Below are 18,239 nucleotides of genomic sequence, written 5' to 3'. Positions count from 1 at the left end.
GAGGGATTCATCACAGTGAAGTTTCTTACCTTTGTTGCCACCATACCCACAATTGGGTTCACAAGAGAAACAACCTTTCTACCAACTTGGGTCGTCATATCTTGAGCCAACATTTGGAAAGCGGCTTGAAACTCAGCATGTGACACTTGCTCAACCAAAGGATCAATCAGCACTTGAAGAACCTCGGGCTCCACATTATCACCCATATTCCTTCTTGTGTTAGCTCTTCGAGGAGGTATATCCTGAAAAGCATTGAACATGAGTTAGGAAGAAGACCTTTATAAAGTTCAACTCTGTCGTATGACTTCAGAGTAATGAAAGAAGTGAAGTTTCCTAAACGCTTTGTAGGATCCTATTCATAAATGTGGAGCACTTCACACTTATGAACAAGACTCTACTCAATATTTGTCAGACATCCTAGGACCTTTTCTAAAACCTTATGCTCTGAATACCAAGTTTGTCACGATCCAAAGTACTCCCTAGACATGACATAGCGTATAATACCCCGAGAGGCCCTACACAAGCCGCTTGACATGTACACAACATAATAATAGAAGATATGAGAAATAAAGGTAAAAAGTCCTATATCAATAAAAGAGTTTTGACATAAAGTGAAAGTCTAATCATAGTCTCGACAAGCCATTCTAAACATCTCAAGAAGTGGTCGGGACCCGTACCCATATACAACATCCAAAAACTAAATACATATGAAAGCAAAGTAAATGTAACATGTTCCTTAGAACATGAGGACTCACCAACTCTTGAACTTCAAATAGTCAAGCCAACTAGCCACGAGTGGGAGGAGGATGATCGTTAGACCCTACATTAGTGAAACAATTCAGGCACAAGTACACATTAGTATCAGAATGTACTAAGTATGGGGGACATGAAATAAAACGTAAAACATGATCATCAGGGGACAAAATCGAAAATATGATATGCATGACCAAGCTAAATAACTGCCAGATGGTTTCTGCGGTCCGTAGAACTTTCTACGGCCCATACTAGTCAATTGTAGAATCAACTTCAGAAACTCAATTTCACCTTATTTCCCACGAGACCAATCTACGAGTCATCGAATTTCCTAAGGTTCGTAGACCCCATCCGTAGAACCTAACTTTTGGTCCAAAATTTCATCAAGTCTGGAACCTTTTTACGAAACCCATCTACGACTCGTCAACCATCCTACGACTCGTCCTGTTCATTTGTAGGTTAAACTTCAGAAACTTAACTTTCCAAAATTCAACACTAGGTGCTACGATTTACTTCCTACGATCCGTAGGTTAGACTTGTAGAACTTTCCTTGGTGCCAAAAATCTGCATTTTCTTTTTTCTTTAGACTTTCCTAATTCCGAGGTGTTACATGCTCCCACACCGAAAAGAGATTCTCCTACTAGTCAAGGTAAGGACCATGTTCTTAAGCTTAGATGGATTCACTAGCTATTGTCCAATCGGGACATCCTACAGGGGGCTGTAGTTCAGGGACCTGGGTAATTGTCACTAGTCTAAGTCGGTGTTAAGTAAACTCCCAAAGGAAAACATGCATAATTATATCATATTCACAATCTTAGTCTTTGAAATGGTAAAAATTTAGTAATACCAAATCATTCACGAAAACTCATAATCATAAGAATAACTCCTTTAAAATATACTGGTTTCATAATATAATTAATTCATAAGAGACACTTAATCGAAAACATCTAAATCATGATAATATTTTCATAATGAGAATACTTCAATCGGAAGCAACCTAATTTCATAAAATTATGTTGACACTTTATTCGAAAGTATCCTTGAATCATGATCTCTTCAATTCATAAAACATGCATATCATCAAAGCATTATTTCATAATCAAAATTGTCATATATCATGAGCTTATGTGAAAATCATGGAAAATATGTAATTATGATCAAATCATGCATAAAAAGATCAATAATGATGAAAAAGCCTTAAATCAATTGAACCCATACATGAATCACGAAACCCTAGAATTTGGGTAAGAATCAAGAAGAGATTTTGAGGTTTCTCCATTGATGAATTTCCCACATACCTTGATGAACCCTAGATTTGAACTTGGAAGAGGAGATTTGAAGATTGAAAAACCCTAGATCACCTTGAGAGAATCATTGGAGAAGAAGACCTGAGAGCTTTTGGAGTTCCGAGAGAATGAGAGTGAATTGGGAGAAATTTGAAGTGTAAAAAATAGTTAAAAGGCTTAGGAATAGTCTAAAAACGACTTAGTTTAGATATTAAAAGAGTAGAAAAAGACTCAATTAACCCTAAAAAATAACTGTTGGAACACTTCTACGGATCCCATGTACAAACTGTACATGAAACTATTGACCGTAGTGGTCTCTCATAGATCCAATTACTGAAAAACCAACATCTTTGACCAAGGACAACAAACCTCAACTGTGATCCGTCAAATACCCCTCGTACTACTCAAGCCTGGAAATCCTCCTAAGTCTAGTACCTCAACCACGAATGGTCATGTACGGTTCATATTTCCATCTACGGGCCATATTGGCCATCCATGCACCAAATTACTGAAAGTCCAAGTTCTAAAGGCCAACTACAACCACTCAACCATGAGTTGTATAATCCATATGTAGATCCAAGGTAATCAAATTTCACCAAGTTTGGAACTCAACCCACAAGCACCATATATGAGTCGTACTTTACTCTACAAATCGTCTTGTTGGTCCGTAAAAACCCATCTGAGACTTGACATTTTCCCAAACTTTGAGGACATCATCCATAACAGCCTTCTACGGGCCGTAAAACTATGTACGGTCCATACTTGGCCTCATACAAACTTGCACCAGCAACTTTCTACTATCTACAACAATTTCTTTCCAAATCAACTTTCCATTTTTGTTATTAGTTGTTTTAACCCCCCCCCCTCCCCCCACCATTTTTTAAAAGAAAAGAAAAATGAATCTCGATTTTATAAATTGTTCATTTTGTTATAGCATACTAAATCCCATGCCAAAAAAAAAAGCGATGAACTAATTTCTCTTGTCGATACTATTATTATTGTCAATTGAAGTAATTTATTAAATCCACTTGTGTAAAATTCTAGGTCTACCACTGCTCGCTTGTCATTTTTGTTTTTTTAAATAAGATAAAGAGATATTTTAGGTGTATGAGGGAGTAACTTGTGAAAAGAGAAATGCTATACTCTTTTTTCTAAAATTAAAAATAAAATGCTAATAAAATAATATGAGAAGGGGTAGATAACGCTTACTTATTTATCATCCACATCTATTATCTTCTTAAATAAAAAAATAATATATACCCGCATCCCCTCTCCTCTCTTCTCCTCCAATCCAGTCACCCTAATCCCATTTTCCTCTAAACCCATCTTCCCCCTTTTCGTCTATATTCTTCAACAATCTCCCAGATTCTTCTGGGACTTCACTATTATTCAGGTTATCTTTCTTTTTACCTAATCTTTTATGTGTTTATATGGCTGATTTATTCATATCTTATAGTTTTCATATTTGGGTCTCTCTTTATTGTTTCAAATTATACTCTTTTTTATTGAAATTCTTGCTTACTACATACGCAAAAGATAAGCTTTTTTTCTAATTGAGTGGTAAATTTTGCAACTTTTTAGCTTATTTTCTTGTTTTTTCAGTTGCTTTGAGTCACTTGTGGGATTATACTGAGTGGGTGTGTTGTTTTCTTGTTAGTTGAGTTGCTTTGAGCTGTTTCTTAGGCTAATTTCTTGTTTTCGATTTCTCTTTGTAAATCAAACTTAAGGATAAGGTAAGATTTGAGAATTTGAAAAATCTTATTTTGTGTCTTACAAGACAATTTTCTTTATCAAGGCTAATTTTTTTAGTAGTATTAGAATGGAATGGGACCAAATTAGAGTGGGGGTAATATAGAGGCTTGTAGGTTGTAGCCAAAATTAATTTGGGACTGAAGCATAGTTGATTGATAGACGTGTGTCTTCAGCTTATACTGAGTGGACTTTGTTTCAATGTTTTAAGAGCTTTGCTTGAACATATTTTGAGTATTGGAATGAGATGGGTTTAAACTGGAGTGAAATGGATAGTGAGGATTTGTATAGCTAGCCAAAACTAGCTTGGGGATTGAGGTTTTAGGTGTTGTAGTACTTATGGTGGGATTCTTGGCTCGTTTGTAGAGTGTCTAAACTAGCTTGGGATTGATAGACGTGTCTTCAGCTTATTCTTTCCTGTACTCTTGTTTGTGTTGTTAGGATTTTGTACTGAAACTGATTAGTTGAATTTTCTTGGGTTATCAGTTTTACAGACCTTTAAGTAGTCTCTCTAGGGTTTACTAAGAGCTGGAAATTTGAATAATCTGATCAAAATTGCTGAGGTTCTTTTAATCATTCTAAAGATCTCTGTAGCTAAGCAGTGAAAGCGGAACAGGGGGGAATCCTCGGACAAATGGTGTTTGAGTTCAATTTTGCAAAAAAGGACCAACAAACCTACCATACTAATGTGTTGCAACAAACTATTAGGGGAGTTTTAAGGAAGAGAAAAATGGGGATAATGCTACACAGTGCTAACCTATTATAACCATGTATTTAGTTTGCAAACCCCACATATTTGTGTGTGTATTGTCCTATTTGTTCAATCTATTCATGAAACCTTGGCTACTCAATCCTGGATTGCGCACGTACTACTCAGCAGCTGCGTAGTGTTTCAGTTCTTATATCTTGGAGGGTAGACTAAATTTGGTTTATGTCATTGAATCATGTTTCACACGGATGGTTACATATTTTGTTACATAGAATCTATAGGTCATGCATCAACTCCTGTTGAGTATGGATACTCTTTTTCTACTTCTTCTGGGGAACTCTCTGTTTCAGTTATCTTTCTGCTAATGCACTGTGCCTCAAAATTTTTAGCTCCCTCTGGATTGGAAAATATGAACCTTCACTTGTTATCAGTTTTTGAATTTGATAATTTGTTGATATGTTGGCTGATTGATGTGTCACTGACTTCATATACTGTTATGGGTTTGTCATCTGGAAGATTTGATATTTTTCGATTATCAGAGGAGAGCTTTTCTTATTATTTTCTTCTCCTGGGCAGGTCCATCATGGCTAGAGCTCTAGTTCAGTCAACAAGCATCCCATCATCAGTTGCTGGTGAAAGGACGACCAAATTCAATGGATCTGGGAAAACAAAAAGAGCTGTGACAATGCTATGCAATGCACAATCATCTTCACTTACACTGAGGGATTTTACAGGATTGCGAGGATGCAATGCAATAGATACACTAGTTAGATCTGGACAAACTCTCCAATCCAAAGTAGCTGCTGCAACTTATGTCAGACGACCACGAGGTTGCCGATTTGTACCAAAAGCAATGTTTGAGCGCTTCACAGAGAAGGCGATAAAAGTCATTATGCTTGCACAAGAAGAGGCCAGACGACTTGGTCACAATTTTGTTGGCACTGAGCAGATCTTGTTGGGTCTAATTGGTGAGGGAACTGGTATTGCTGCCAAGGTTCTTAAATCGATGGGGATCAATTTGAAAGATGCTCGTGTGGAAGTGGAAAAGATAATTGGAAGGGGTAGTGGGTTCGTTGCTGTTGAGATCCCTTTTACCCCTCGTGCCAAGCGTGTTCTGGAACTCTCTCTGGAGGAAGCCCGCCAGCTAGGTATCCTTATTTAATTGTCTATATTTGTTGGATTACCTTTGGGACATGTCTAAGTGGTTCTCCGGTTGAGTCTTATTCTCATGTTGCTTCATTGACACCTTTGGTTTTCTCTTCAGTACCAAATTGGAGTTGTTAAAATGTCATTGATTTTCTTTCTCTTTTGCTTGCTTATCTGGTCTTCTACATGCACCAGCATGATTATTTGTCTAAATATTTATTCCATTTATGAACTGGTTGATTCAGGGCATAACTATATTGGTTCGGAGCACTTGCTACTTGGATTGCTACGTGAAGGTGAAGGTGTGGCTGCCCGTGTCCTTGAAAACTTGGGTGCTGACCCCAGCAACATCCGTACTCAGGCAAGTAGTAGATCTCACATGCTTCCTCTGGGTAGTTTAATATTGTGCTTTTGTGGGAAGTTGGATTGTTTGGCTTCATCATAACCAGAGTTTATTGGTTTTCTTCTTCTTCTAAAAATAGGTGATCCGAATGGTTGGTGAGAGTAATGAGGCTGTTGGTGCTAGCGTTGGAGGTGGAACTTCTGGCCAAAAAATGCCAACACTGGAGGAGTACGGAACAAATTTGACAAAATTGGCGGAAGAGGTAATTTAAAAAATTACATTTGTTATGATATGTGAACAGTTATGAATAATTTAGCTGTCCATTTTTGGTTTCTAGGGAAAATTGGACCCCGTTGTTGGAAGACAGCCGCAAATTGAACGGGTCACTCAAATCTTGGGTCGGCGGACTAAGAACAACCCTTGTCTTATTGGAGAACCAGGTGTTGGCAAAACAGCTATTGCTGAGGGTTTGGCACAAAGAATTGCAAACGGTGATGTCCCTGAAACAATTGAAGGGAAGAAGGTACGTCATGTGTGATCGCTTGCAGAATGTGATGTTTACCTGTGTCCTTTCTTCTCCCATTTGTTGTATCATATGGTGAATCCAGAAGCTGAGCAGGGTCATGCGGGTCCAGTCTAGTGGTATTTTTGATTCACAAGGATTAGGTTCAAATGAATGTGCATTCTATTCTGTCTCCACTAAATTGAAATATGTCAAATATATTTTCAGTGTCTTTGTGTTCTCTTGAAATTTTTTATTTATAAATTCTTCCGTGCTACCTGTTCTCTTGGCATATTTCTTTTTAGTAGACTGATTTGTGGATCTATGCTTACAACTAATTGAGCAAAAACGATTTAGTATCCCTTGTTGAACTTAATTCTTAGCTCAAACTACAAGTGAGAAAGGTCCACCACCTATTTTTGCGAATGTAATCCATCTGAAACTTTGTTGAATGTTTCGTGCTATGATATAGCTACTTTTCTCGTTGTTCCTAAGAGTCGCTTTTTGGCGATAATTAGGTGATAACTCTTGATATGGGATTGCTTGTTGCTGGGACAAAATACCGTGGAGAGTTTGAGGAAAGGCTAAAGAAGCTGATGGAGGAAATTAAACAGAGTGATGAAATAATACTATTTATCGATGAAGTGCACACATTGATTGGAGCTGGAGCAGCAGAGGGGGCCATCGATGCTGCAAACATCTTGAAACCTGCCCTAGCTCGAGGTGAACTACAGGTAAGTTATCCTCCTTCGCTTGTTCTTTCCTTTCTGTTCTTTCTAGAAATTAAAAATGAGAACTAAGAATATTTCTGTTAACAACCCAATGTTCTAGAAGATATATCATTGTTTTAACATGCATTTTACCTCCCCATAAGAAGGTTAAAAATGACTGCTCAGTTAAAGCAGGAGAAAAAACTTCTACATGTAACTCAATAGTATTTACTTGGCTTCTTGTCAGTGTATCGGAGCTACTACACTGGATGAATACAGAAAGCATATTGAGAAAGATCCTGCACTAGAGAGGAGATTCCAACCAGTTAAGGTCCCTGAACCTACTGTTGATGAAACTATACAGATTCTGAAAGGGCTTCGTGAGAGGTATGAGATTCATCACAAACTTCGTTACACCGACGAGGCCTTAGTGGCTGCTGCTCAGCTCTCATACCAGTACATCAGGTATCTAATCTCTACCATGTTCCTATGTCTCCTTATACCTTTTTACTCTCTTCTCGGCTTGAATTGTTGATGCATTGGTACCTTGAAGAAATATGTTTGCCTTAACAGACTGTACACCTGAAGTTCAACTTATTTTATGATAGTAAAGGGTGATAATAGAAGTTGGTTTACTTTTGTTTTATCAGCATCTAATTAGGTTTTTATGCTTGTCTCCAGAAAAGATTATCCTAGATTCCACGATATTGATTTTCGTGTAAAGGTTTTTTTTTTACTGATTCTGCAAAGTGATACATCTTTTCGCTTACGTCTTCACATTTCAGTGACCGATTTCTGCCTGATAAAGCAATTGATTTGATTGATGAAGCTGGTTCTCGTGTTCGACTTCGCCATGCTCAGGCATGAAATGCTCCCTTAGTCTCTCTTTTAATCTGTCATTGCCCTACTATTTGTTGAGTGACAATGCTCTGTTGTTGCTCTCCAGCTCCCCGAGGAAGCAAAAGAGCTCGAGAAAGAGCTTCGTCAGATTACAAAGGAGAAGAATGAAGCTGTTCGTGGTCAAGATTTCGAAAAGGTACTGAGTTTGTTATGTACATCTAAAGAACCCCTTAAAAATGGATGTTGTAGCGTGAACTATTTTCTTATCAAGTATTGTAATTATAGAATTTCCTAATGAGATGGTTTTGGATTAATGGACAGGCTGGGGAATTACGTGATAGAGAAATGGATCTTAAGGCACAGATCACAGCCCTCATAGACAAAAACAAAGAGGTGAGCAAGGCTGAAAGTGAGGCTGCAGATACAGGTCCTCTTGTGACAGAAGCAGATATTCAGCACATCGTCTCTTCTTGGACTGGTATCCCTGTTGAGAAGGTCTCCACTGACGAATCTGACCGTCTCCTAAAAATGGAAGAAACTCTTCACACGCGAATCATTGGCCAGGATGAAGCTGTCAAAGCCATTAGTCGCGCTATTCGACGTGCGCGAGTTGGGCTCAAGAATCCCAACAGGCCTATTGCTAGTTTCATCTTTTCCGGTCCCACTGGTGTTGGGAAATCAGAACTGGCAAAGGCACTGGCTACATATTACTTTGGTTCTGAAGAAGCAATGATCCGGCTTGATATGAGTGAGTTCATGGAAAGACACACGGTCTCTAAGCTTATTGGATCCCCCCCTGGTTATGTTGGTTACACAGAGGGTGGTCAATTGACTGAAGCTGTTAGGCGTCGACCTTATACAGTTGTGCTCTTTGATGAGATTGAGAAGGCTCATCCTGATGTCTTCAACATGATGCTTCAAATTCTTGAAGATGGAAGATTGACAGACAGCAAGGGTAGAACTGTAGATTTCAAGAACACACTTCTCATCATGACATCAAATGTTGGAAGTAGTGTAATTGAGAAAGGTGGCCGTCGTATAGGTTTTGATCTCGACTTTGATGAGAAGGATAGCAGTTACAATCGTATCAAGAGCTTAGTGACTGAAGAATTGAAGCAGTACTTCAGGCCAGAGTTTTTGAACAGATTGGATGAGATGATTGTATTCCGTCAACTCACTAAGTTAGAGGTTAAGGAGATAGCTGATATCATGCTTAAGGAGGTATTTGAGAGGTTGAAAGTTAAGGAAATAGAACTTCAAGTGACAGAGAGGTTTAGAGACAGGGTGGTTGACGAGGGATACAACCCTAGCTATGGAGCACGACCTCTGAGAAGAGCTATTATGAGACTGTTAGAGGACAGCATGGCTGAGAAAATGCTTGCAGGTGAGATCAAAGAAGGTGATTCAGTTATTGTGGACGTTGATTCAGATGGCAATGTGACTGTCCTCAATGGAAGTAGTGGTACTCCCTCGGATCCGGCTCCTGAGCCTATCCCCGTTTAGAACAGGTGATCACATTTTAGCTCAACAGTCTGTCTATCGTCTTTTAGGAGTTCATTTGTGTTGGCCACTAAGCTTTGTGGGGCTTATGAAGCAACTTTTGAGTTTTATCTCTGGGAATGCTCGGGTAAATCTTGCCACGTCGAGAAGGCAGCATCCTTTCTATGTTGAGCTTTAATGATTTTACAGAAATATACTGGATTGGAGATACTGGATTAAGATTGTAGTTGGTCACAAGAAAGTGTTGTATTAACAAGACACTACTTATCAAAAAACATATCTAGTTTATTGTAGGCGACAGTTAAATCGTTGTCCTCGTATCTCTCATCTTATGTCGTTATCTACGTTTACCTCTTTTCTCATTATTATTTGACTCAGATTACAATAGTGATATTTCAGTAATGTTTATATTATGAATGTATTTTCAATATTTCATAAAATCTAAATATGTAGGCTAATTTTCCTCTCCGAAACACCTGGGGAGAGGGAGGACACTATAAATACGAGTTCGGCCTCAAAATGAATATCTTTTGGGCACTTCATGCTAAAAGGATCCTTCCTAAAAACACAAGCTGAAACAAACACTGCGAACTGTCCCAAACAATGTTAACTCTGCTTACTCCACATTTTCAAGTGAACTACAATTTTTTCATTAGCTTTTTACATGAAGGAATATCTCCTCTTCAACAATAAACATGTGTTCTTATTCACTTCACATTTTCTCGTGTCTTTTATCTTCTTCTACTAATATTATATTTTGGTCTTTGAAAATTGATAGTCATGAATCATGTCTCAGGTCTCAACAATTCGAAAGATATATATATATATATATATACTTCAAATTAAAACATCGAGGACTCCAAGAAATTGCGGTCATAAGTCTTGGAGTTGTTCACGTTCAAAGAAAAAAAAATTGTTGTTCACTTCAAAATATCTGAATATTCATATGTTCTTTGTTTTCTATTTGATTTGAAAATGTTTTATAGTTGATCAATTATTATGTTGTTTTTCCTTAATATTAGTTTTTATGTAGTACGTTTGTAGAATTTTAGTAGTTTGAATTTGTCACGTAGTATATTTATTACAATTTTAGTTTGAAGTGAACAACAACTTAATTTCTTACCTTTGAACGCACACAAATCTAAAGGTGACAACCGAAATTTCTTAAAGTCCTAATGTTCTATTTTACAATATTCTTCGCATTTACATACATCAGGTTCAATTAAATACACAAACATTCTTGATTGTTGAGACCTGACAATCAATTTTCAAAGATCAAAATATAATACTAGTAGAAGAAGATAAAAAAGCGAATGAGAAAAAAAATAAAGTGAATAAAAACACATATTTAGTGTTAAAGAAGAGAAGTTCCTTCGCATGAAAAGCTAATAATTCGCCCATTTAAGAGCGAGCTTTCTTAAAATATTTGCGTTGTATTTTGGAGTAGAATAGACGAAGTTATCAATGTTTGAGACAGATAGCCCATTTCTAGGCAAACTGTCATTTTTTTTCTAAGTTTTTAGGAAAAGTACCTTTTGATATGTGGTACCCAAAAAAGTGTTCATTTTGAAACCAAACTCCTACAAGTACTATTGAATTGCTCAACAATTTCTATGGATTTGTTCAGCCAAACCTTTCTTCGAAAATAACGAGTGCATAAGCATCAAGAGTTTCTCTTTGGGACAATAAACACATTTCACAAATATCAACAAATTCATCATAAGAGATCAATTTTAGTCGAGCTCCATTAATGTGTTCATACAATGAGGGAGACGGGGCGGAGGATGGAGATTAACAAAGTAAAGCTTTAAATGATATGGGTACTGCTTAAATAAGTTGGACAAGCAGCAGCCGCTGTCCCAAGGATGGCTGGACACAAAATCCATGCACTATGATGCTTGTTTCATGGAAGCAATGATTTACCAAAGGTAATTCAGTGACAATTTTTCTTATATACAAGGAATCCAGCAACATATATATGTTGTCAGAGATGTCTACAAGGGATCACATCAGATACTAAAAGAACAGTAGCGGGAGCCTAGACTCATGATTCCATGGGATTATGTGGGTGGCCGGCACAAGATCCATTAACCATATGCTTGTTTAATAGCATGAAGATAACTTTAAAATACCTATATTCAGCAACATCTACTTGCTGTCTGCAATATGAAGTTTCAATGAAATCACCATCGGATATTCTGAAAGAACCAGAAGCTGGACACGAGATAAGTTCTCAACATTATATGTACCAATCCCGTTAACTGTCACCACTGCCTCCAAATTCCCCACATTGATAAGCTGTGTTCTGCACCCTTGTCGATCAACAACTGAGCCAATTCTGTGTTGTCAGGCCAAGCTCTGGGCCTCCAGTACTCCGGTAACAAAATGGCACCAAATTGCCACACCATGGTGTCACCAAGCTTTGGGGAATTTGCTCCAGTTCAGAAATACTGACTATGTCTACTATAATTGCCCCATGTTTGCAGAAGGAGCTGGCCATATGTGAGCGTCAACCACGGTTAATCAAAAGGGACGAAGCAGTAACTTGATCAATAAGACCAAAATTTGCATGACATATGTTCACCCAGATGACCACAACTGCTGATAGCCTGATATATGTAGGGTACTCAAAGTAGTTGGCTACCAGTTGTACATAAATTAACAGTAGACAAGGTATGCTGTTGTATCAACTTCTTATTTACATCTAGAGCTGCCAGAGAAATTGTTAAAACTGGGTATGTACAAAGGGAAATAAGCGAAAGCAAGATTGTGACCAGGCTGATAATTCATGTATTCTGTATATAGATAAGTCACCATAAGTTGGCGCCAAAAAGGGTCGAAACTGCGAATTACAGAAGCTGCATCAATGTGGAGACCAGTCATCCGGAAGCTATAAGGAAATTGATGTGGGTAACCACCTTCCAGAATCCCTGGGTGGATGTAGTATTTTCCACAGATTTTTATAAACCTGTCAAATTAGATTAAAAGTTGTCAACGAACTAGATACTGCAGCAGGGCAACTGTCACCCCACATCCCTGTCCCAATTGATACAACAATCTTCCTTTTTAGTCAATCTCAAAAAGAATGACACCTTTCCATATTTAGTAGTAACATTTAACTTTAAACTTCCCATTTTACCCCTAATGAGATGATTTATAGTCACACAAACATCTATGGTACAAGTTTTTAAAGTCTTCCTTTCATTCTTAAACTCTGTGCCCAGTCAACCACCTTTCACATAAATTAGACGGAGGGAGTAGTAAATAATATAGCATCAGCTAAAAATGAGCCAACAGATATTTTCTTTAGCATTTTACTTTCAATACCTCAATTAAGGAGGACCGCTCTATTCTCTAAGAATCTTCCGGACTGGAATCAGAATGAAGCTGTAGATTCTTCACTTCTTTACCATCAGAGCCTTCTGCAACAGAAGAAATGTCCTCGCCTTTTGAATTGAGAGTCCCAGGGTTCATCCGCTGCACCTCATCTTTCGTGTAGATAAAAATCTTGCGAACCATACCACAAAATTCTCTGTTTCACAAAGACAACAGGTAACAAAGCAGCATAAGAATGAATTCAGATAACTGCAAAACTTAGGAAGCACCGAAAAGATAACCATCTTCCATCCTTTATGCATCAAAAAGAATAGGAGAGCACTTACTGCCATGGATCATCTCCAACAAGCATCATGTCACCCTCATCATCAGTATATACAACCAGCCAGTTCTTGTTCCGAGCCTTGAGCTCACCATTAAAATCAAAAATGTGATCCAGTTCAGCTATCAATTCTTCATAGTTGTTGAACTTTGCAAGATCCACAGACCTTCCAAGGGCTGTACCCTGTTTATGAACCTTAAATCAAAATAACCCAAATTATTGAAGTTTCACAAAATGTCATAAGCAAAAGTTAAGCCAAAAGCCTAGGTGCAAACCTTGGTGCAACTCCTTGTTGAATTAACAAGGACTTTGCCCTCTCTATCTCGAGTACCAGGATGAGAGGTTTGGAATTGTTCTTCCTGATCATGAACTGTGATCCCGTCATCTGGTAGCTTTGATCCCTTTGATTGCTCAGACCTTTGATCAGATTCAGTTATAGGGAATTGATGTGGGTGTATACCAAAATGCATGTTACTTGTTGAGTCAATCGGAGAATTTTTCCGCAACATGACAGGATCTATGGTAGCACATTTACTTACAAGGGGAATGCCAAATAGTTTGCAGTTCCCTTCTTTGGGTTTCATGGCTTCGGGCTGTGGTGAAGCCATGGGTTTAGGCATAATTTCTCCAGAACGAGTGGACATCTGAATATAAGGCAACACGGACGGGGACATTAACCAACTTCCCTGCTGATTGTCAGTTCTATGACCAGGGAGGGTTGGATACTCGTTAAAACCATTGAGTCTTGATGTTCCCCGCATTTGATAAAGAGTATCTGCACCCTTCAATCCTGAATCCATCAGATTAAGTGAGAGACCAGAAGACACTAGTGACCATTGTTTTCCCAGTAAGCTGAAATCAGTTTCCTTATCCAGTGCTTGTCGCTTAACCCAGCTAGCAGGTGCTGTTTGGCCCCTAGTGGGTGAATGGAACCCATGAGAGGAACTCGATTGCCCCCCAAAACCTGATAAAAGATCTGTTAAAGATGATTCAGGCCTTGCTAAAGGAAACCGTTTATCTGATATACATTTCCTTGATGCAGAATGAACGTCAGCCTTCTCGTCATCCAGTAATGGTTGCCATACAGGTGGCTTCTCAGAAGAGTCTGACTCGTTATTTTCTACAAAATTGCCTCTCAAGGTCGATATTTCTTGACCTTGCAAAACCCTTGAAAACCCACTGGCTTGTGAAGGGTCTACAGTTACTTTGGATGAACCTTAAGAAAGTGCCAAAAGTAGATAAGAAACACTCAGCTTGAAACGTAGATATAAACGCAATTCAGCGTATGGAATTCAAATATAAGGGCAAGTCATATACCTTCCCTAGTAAGTACAGAAGAATCAGGAGACGAGGGCAGAACATTTGATCGAGGCCTTTTCTGCCTTGGTATTGGAAGTGGATCAAGTGCAGGAGGGCTAAGAGCTGGCTCTACTTTCCAGGGTGAAACTCGGTCTGGCCTAGGAATAGCAGAAGTTTCATCCCATCGAACCTTAAAATCAGGGGAGAAAGAATGATACTTCAGTATTAAATATGGGAGAAAGATAACCAACCAGAAAAAAAAGTGAAAGTGGATTCTACCTTCAGGCATCTCCATTTCGACTCGGGCCACCTTTTGAGGTCAGCATTTTCAATGCCAACTATAGTTCCAGTAAACCTATAAGATTTTGGAGTAAACAAAAAAATCAGGGGTTCTGAGAAAAGTAATTTATTTAACGCAAAACATCACCAAATAGTATGAATTTGATTTGAAAGCGCATAACACAGATATGCTTGATTAATATCAAAGTCTAAACCACATAGAATCGCATGTAATACTACAGAAGGAAAATGATCGTTCTAGTGCTGCTAATGTACCTCTGTTCTGGAGCTTCTTCACCTTCAAACCTCATTTTAAACCTCATCCCGATGGAGTAATTGTTTTTCAGAGACTCCATATACTGATCATATGGAACTATAAACTCAGCAGGGCTCGTCCTATGATACATAATACTAAAGCAGTGAGGAAGGGAAATTCCAGAGCAATAAGTAGGTAACAAAGCCAAATCCTTTCATCATATAGATCTCAATTTATGGAACAAGCTTAAACTATTTTTCCCTGGTTCTTTGAATCACTTACCTTGGTTTGTAATATACTGTGAACAGTGTTTTCGTCTGAATGGCATGCCAAGCTGTAGCAAGGACACCAAGATGCATGCTATGACTGGATATCACTGATGATGGAGCATTACCCTGCTGTCTCATGGCACGTCGGACTCCAACACGAAGCTCCCCATTCTCACCTCTAACAATAGAGCAATAGAGTGACCCAACATTTTAGAATTTAATGAACACAAGAGAATGGAAAAAAGAGACGGTATGTCAATGCTAACCTAAGAAATATGAATGCATCCCCTGCAACAAGCCTTTTCGAACTAACAAAGACACTCCAACCACTCTGAAGAAGGTGCCTCCTAGGCTGGCCTGATGATAGCATGAAAATAAAACTCAGTAAACATAGCAAGAACAACCAACCAATGCATTGTAATATCACACCTTACATCAAGCAATAGTGCTCAAGTCTCAACACTCTCAAAACAAATTTCCCATGCAACCGAAAAAAAGAATTATGAAGGGGACAAAAGGTTCAAAAGAACACCCTTGACCACACAAGCAAAAATATATTTTTGATTAGTCTCTGAACCACAGTAGCAATTTTTCCTTACTCATCCCTCTCCTCCAGCAAGAAATCTAATGTTTTTGTTCCTCACACTGATTCTATCTCATTATTGAGAGATCATAACATAGTTTTACTTCCTTGAGTTACTTATATAAACCACTTAAACAATATAACATGCATTTGGTTTATCGCTAAAACACAAGGGATTCCCTCCCTATCCCTCCAAATTTGTGCCAAACGATCAGCTAATAATTTACCAAGGTTTCTGAAGTCACAATGTATTGCCTTACACTCACAATATTCCAACATTGTAACTGGCATGATACATAAACAAATAAATTTCAATGAAGATATGATCATACAAATTAAATTAGCCTATGATCTATGAAAAAGCAACGTTGTGATAGTGCATCTTTTACGTCTGCAAGGATTGACCCAAAAGGAATGGGAGGTGGTACATGTCACAAAATTTAAAGACACAAAGTGATTAAGAATGCATTAAGCATCATACCCCGGAATATGTGCCTGAAGCGCCACTCATTTGCATGCAAATCTTTGGCCACCAACTCCTGTGTTGGAGGCTGCCGAGACATATCCTATTACAAAAAATTAACCACCATAAGTTACTCACATTATCCAAATACAGGCACCATAACTGCATTGAGAAACAATTCTTCTAACCAGAGGTGGGAGGCATTCATCAGCATGCCGTCTCAAGACAGAAAATCCTCCATGAGTGCTGGTATCAGAGGCTGTTAATGTCTTACAAAAAGAGTGCACATGGAATCGTGGTGGTGGAGAGGGCATCGGTTCCTTTGATACCACATTCTCATCTTGCTACAAGGATGTTCCATTAAATTAGATGTCCAACTCAAAGATCAGAAATATTTGAAGTCTCAAAACGACATAGGAACTTCAAAAAGAACTAACAAGTAATTCTTGGTTGGCACATTGTAAACTTACATTTGGTTCTGGCAACAAAGTCACTTGTGCATACACCTCATCAGTATCTGGTTCAGCCTGTGAACACACACAAGTCAAAACATAATCACCAAGATTACAGAATCCTTGATAGGCTATCATTCATCAGGAAAAACTAAAGGGAAACTAGGCCAAACAACAAGACTTTGTATTCAACAAAACTGCTACCTTCAGCAGGACGTTAATCACACGACAGAGGATCTTAGAACGAAGATTATATACTGGCATCTGCTGGTCTGATGCTTGATTTGTTGATGCTTCAACCTAGCATACAAACTCAAACACATCAACTAAAAACAGGCATGAATTATGAATGGAGCAAAATGAATAAAAAAAATTCCAACTAGTCCAAATAAAGCCTAGTTGATTCATTGGTAAAATTATGGTTCAGGAAATTAAGCACGTAATCTCAATTTAGAAAGCACATATAGACGCAAACCTGTTCAATATGACCTTGTGGGAAATAGAACACCAGCTCGTCTTCACATGGCACTGTCACAAGCGGACCTGCACATGCTCGCCATAGCTCCGTGTACAACGCTTTCTCAGCATCAACTTCATACACAAAACATAGAAATGAAAATTATAGAAATTACAGAAATTTTCACTAGCAAAAGTAGAATTGATGTCCTTTAGGTAACAAATTTGAGGCACAAACACAACAGGAAAGCAGCTGCATATGGTAAACCCTTTTAATTACAGAAAAATTACCTTTTCCGGCGCCGGTAGCATTCCGGCAACTCTCAGAAGTAGCCATTTCCTTTAACACGTACACTCAACACAGATCTCTCATCCTCCAAAAACACTTGCAGTACAAATCAACAAAACAAAAACAGGAAAATCTCCCTTCACACAAAATCAACTTCAAACGAAGAGCACTAACAAGTCCTTTACTTGAACAATCCAAACAAGCAAACTGAAAAACAAATTCAGAAAGGGCAGAAACAGCAGCTTTCTCTCTATATATCTTCAAGGAATTTGGGGATTGATAGTATGGAGGAAACACAAAAAAAAAGAGAAAGGTAAATTGATGAAGAGGGATTTAACCATGGTTAAGGTGTTAACTAGTGTTGGAACCGGCTGTAGCCTGTGGAATTGACCGGTTGGGAAGACAGTGGATGGGGGGACAAATAATAAAAGCGTTTTAAACGGCGTGAAAAAGTTTCGCCGTTTCGTGTTGTCGAATTCCTATTGGTTGAGCAATTAACAGACGTCTGTCTTTGACGTTAGTAGAAAGTTGTTCTGTTTTTACGGGAAATGGCGTTTGTCCTACTATTAACGGACAAGGTAGGATGGTGGATTTTTCCAAAAATAGGATAAGCATATTCCTAGGACACGTATTATGGAAAATATACGCTTACAAGCAATGGCGTAGTCAGAAATTTCACGAAGGATGTCCAAGAATT

At 38.3% G+C, this 18,239-nt stretch overlaps 2 protein-coding genes across 2 annotated transcripts; one reads left to right on the top strand and one right to left on the bottom strand.

Annotated features, from left to right (window-relative positions):
- The first annotated feature begins 3,279 nt into the window (after nucleotides 1-3,279).
- Nucleotides 3,280-9,959, top strand: LOC102577503 (ATP-dependent Clp protease ATP-binding subunit ClpA homolog CD4B, chloroplastic). Its single transcript, XM_006346574.2, has 10 exons — nucleotides 3,280-3,432; nucleotides 5,074-5,645; nucleotides 5,889-6,004; nucleotides 6,126-6,248; nucleotides 6,324-6,509; nucleotides 7,007-7,222; nucleotides 7,446-7,663; nucleotides 7,984-8,059; nucleotides 8,145-8,234; nucleotides 8,360-9,959. The coding sequence occupies exons 2-10, from the start codon at nucleotides 5,081-5,083 to the stop codon at nucleotides 9,539-9,541; spliced, it is 2,772 nt and encodes a 923-aa protein (XP_006346636.1). The 5' UTR covers nucleotides 3,280-3,432; nucleotides 5,074-5,080; the 3' UTR covers nucleotides 9,542-9,959.
- A 1,280-nt stretch (nucleotides 9,960-11,239) lies between these two features.
- Nucleotides 11,240-17,910, bottom strand: LOC102594206 (auxin response factor 2-like). The gene is made up of 15 exons (XM_006346573.2): nucleotides 17,545-17,910; nucleotides 17,273-17,388; nucleotides 17,002-17,097; nucleotides 16,816-16,872; nucleotides 16,534-16,689; nucleotides 16,364-16,448; nucleotides 15,566-15,656; nucleotides 15,313-15,477; nucleotides 15,051-15,170; nucleotides 14,775-14,850; nucleotides 14,514-14,685; nucleotides 13,472-14,412; nucleotides 13,201-13,391; nucleotides 12,866-13,070; nucleotides 11,240-12,506 (listed from the first exon to the last, which is right to left on the bottom strand). The coding sequence occupies exons 1-14, from the start codon at nucleotides 17,588-17,590 to the stop codon at nucleotides 12,893-12,895; spliced, it is 2,490 nt and encodes an 829-aa protein (XP_006346635.1). The 5' UTR covers nucleotides 17,591-17,910; the 3' UTR covers nucleotides 11,240-12,506; nucleotides 12,866-12,892.
- Nucleotides 17,911-18,239: the final 329 nt, after the last annotated feature.

Source organism: Solanum tuberosum, unplaced genomic scaffold, assembly GCF_000226075.1.
Source record: "Solanum tuberosum cultivar DM 1-3 516 R44 unplaced genomic scaffold, SolTub_3.0 scf00078, whole genome shotgun sequence".
Taxonomy (NCBI): Eukaryota; Viridiplantae; Streptophyta; class Magnoliopsida; order Solanales; family Solanaceae; genus Solanum; species Solanum tuberosum.
Note: the sequence above shows the minus strand (reverse complement) of the source record. Positions and strands in the feature narration are given on the sequence as shown.